The sequence below is a fragment of the Nannochloropsis gaditana genome, assembly GCF_000240725.1.
Source record: "Nannochloropsis gaditana CCMP526 unplaced genomic scaffold scaffold340, whole genome shotgun sequence".
Classification (NCBI taxonomy): Eukaryota; class Eustigmatophyceae; order Eustigmatales; family Monodopsidaceae; genus Microchloropsis; species Microchloropsis gaditana.
The window spans coordinates 19,821-22,892 of NW_005803613.1; the positions used below are offsets into that span (position 1 = coordinate 19,821).

At 52.1% G+C, this 3,072-nt stretch overlaps 1 protein-coding gene across 1 annotated transcript; it reads right to left on the bottom strand.

Moving 5' to 3' along the window:
* Positions 1-402: 402 nt before the first annotated feature.
* Positions 403-1,005, bottom strand: NFYC (nuclear transcription factor Y, gamma; the record flags this gene model as incomplete). The annotated part of the gene is made up of 2 exons (XM_005854948.1): positions 748-1,005; positions 403-585 (listed from the first exon to the last, which is right to left on the bottom strand). Coding segments are annotated over exons 1-2 (348 nt in total), but the record flags the coding sequence as incomplete, so codon positions are not given.
* Positions 1,006-3,072: the final 2,067 nt, after the last annotated feature.

A 3,072-nucleotide genomic window follows, 5' to 3' on the forward strand; every position in this document is an offset into this window, starting at 1 on the left:
CGGGGCCGCTCCATGGATCATTAACGGCTATGTTTCATACTGCACCCTCCCAGCGCTCCCCTTTTTCCGCGACCTCCTCCATTCTGTCTCCTCAAACGATATTTACGAGAAAGTCCAATATGTCGGCGTTGGCAATGGCTGCCTGGATGTCTTCCCGTTGCAGCTGCGGAGCGAAGGGAAAAGCGAGTGCGTGCCCGAGGGGGGGCATCGGGAGAGAGAAAAAGGGGGATCCGAAAGACATTTTCGATTGGCGTCGATCACAAGGTTTCGTCGAAGACGCTGAGAGCAAGACTTCTTCTTTCCAAACCGTGAGATATCGATACACTGGACATGGTGTTGCGGTCAACGCGCGACCGGGACTAGGAAAAAAGAGCGGGGATAAGCGAAGGAAAAAGAATAACCTACCGTACGACGCTTGCTTCGTTCACTGTAGCACCAGGAGCGAATCGTCAGCTCAAGGATAAACATCTCACAAGCCTTTGCAAAGAGCACCAGCACCTCCGCACTGATCATGTGCACGTCTTCGTCGCTTTTCATGATGCGTTTGATCCGCGCCAAGGGCAGATCAATGTAATTTTTGAAGTCCTATCATGCAAGTGCAGGAGTGTCAGACAAAACTATACGCTCGACGCACATGAGTGCCTGACTAGAAGCAATTTTTGTGCTAAAATATTCGTAATCCAGCACCAACAGTGATGAGACCTGTCGAATTCATCTCCTGCGCTCGAAGCCCCTGAAAGGACCTACCTGTTCAGATGCGAGACTCAACGTCTCCATTTCTGCCAATTGCTCTACCCAAAAGTCTTTCAATTTTCTAATCAAGTTTTGTAAGTGCTCCGCTTGCTCAGCATCGGTGGGGATGTAAGGTTGCTGTACAGCAGGGTTTGCCCCATTCCCCGATGCTCCACTCATAGCGACCTTAACACAAGACCAAGGCTTCCGCTTAAGGGGGCAAAGTTATCAAGGACTTCGCACGGGACTCAAAGCGCACCAAATGAAGCCTGTATCGGTGTTGTAAGAGCGTGTAAGGGAGTTATAGCAGAGACAAGACGACGAGAACATCTTTTTCAACATTCACCAAGCACCACCCTGCATACTCTGATTGCGCTTCGACCCGTGCATTCTTGAAAAAGCTACATTTTTTATTGACTCCTTAGCCAAGGCATCCACCAAGCTGCATCCAGTCTACATCCCCTCACATGTTCAACGAAAGCATCGTGGCCAGCAGTCGGGCAACGAGAAATCAGGCTGCAGAATTTCAGGCGTACGTGACAGATATGATACCCAGTCGCTGCCCTACCATGAGGCTGGGGCAACGCGTTGTTCCTGTTCCAAGCCGCTTTTCGGTCCATTTTGAGGATGTTTTGTCGTGCGCAGACTGCCTTGAGGATCATGCACCGGGTGTACGCCTCCATAGTATCTAGGCAAACAAGTTTCACTCATTGTCTTCGGTCCACCGTGAGCGCAGGCACAATGGGTAACATTTTTCCAACTACGGCAAGTAACGGTTACATTGCACCTGGCCACACAGAGACAAGTACGCCTAATGCCGTGAGATGGCGGCCGCATCACTTCGATAGCCGATGTGAGAAACTTTTTTGTGACGGTTTTTGTCATGAAAACAAAAAGTTTTACACTGGTAGCTCTGCTCATCCGAACCGTACATCGGAATGGGTTTGGTCAAGGGGGGAGGTCAGTACCGACTCACCAAGACGCCGGAAACGAGACGTTTGGCAAGGAGATGCGAACGATGATGGGTTTCTCGGCAATAAAAGAGTCCTGATCGCAATGTACCAGCATAAACACGAGAGGTGTGAGGAAATAGACATCGCAATGGAGGGCACGGAGTGGAAGCTTGAAACAAAAAAATCTCATCAAAAAGACAAACTTCAGGACTCTGCAGTTGGGTGCAACAAACAACAAGTGGCCGGACTACGTCGAAGCGGAGAAGAAAATGAAACATACGTTGGACGCGAGCTCGTAAAAAGTACTGCAGTCCAAGAGAATGTGCGGCGTTTCGGACGCCTGGAGAAAGCGTGTCGCGCCACCCTCACCAAAGACGGGAGAGGCTCGAACGACGCGGAGGAAGCTTTTTCAAAAGCGCTTGAAGCATCTCAACGAGAATCCAAGGGTGTTCGACGGAGGCATGGCATGGTAGTCGATATGGAACGGGAGGACGAGGAAGAAGACGAAGAGGAAGCGGACGAGAAAGAAGAAGGGGACGACAAAGGCGCTACAGAAAAGGAAGTAGGCCATCAAGAGAACAGAAGCGAGGAGGGGCGGCAGACAACAATGGAGGAAGAGGGTGCAGAGGATGGGCCTGGTGGTGATAGCGATGAGGAGCGCACCGAGCAGCATATGCAAGAAAAAGTCGGATCGGACGAGGGAGGGCTTTCGGACCGTCACGGGGAAGACGAGAAGGGAGGAGGAGAGAGAAAGAGGAATGGGGAGGAAGAACCAAAGACGGGAAAAATAGACCAGGGAAAAAGTGACGTAGGAAATGACAGAGGAAGAGGGGAGGAGTGGTCAATGTGGGAGGGCAGTAAAGGAGAAGAAGGCGCTGAGACGTCCTTAAAGAGGGAGGAGGAGGAGGAAAATGGCGGATACGAGGACGAGGATTTGGAAGATGAGATAGTGGAGGACGAGGAGGAGGAATTGAAAGTGAATATCGAGCAAGAGGGGCGTCGGCTGTGGAACGAGTCTCAGGGGAAGCCAGCGAAGTCAGCAGAGCGGGGGTGGCCATCAGAAGCGATGGAGGGTGAAGGCAATCAATTTGAACAGAGGCGTCCAGATACGCAAAGGCCTGCACCGGTTTCTCTTTCTCCCTCTCAATTGTCGCTTTATGATGCCCGCACGGCATCAACCCAAGCCAGTAAAGACCAGAGCGCCGAAAATAGCAGGCGTGTCGTACAGCCTGAGGGCATTGGAGACGCCGAAGCCGGTTGTTGTGGGCAACGGTTTGAGAAGGGAGGAGAGGTAGGGAGGGAGGAGGATGGGCTGGATGCGGGCGAGGCAGAGGAGGAGGAGGAGGAGGAGGAGGAGGAGGAGGGGGACGAGGAGGAGGAGGAGGAC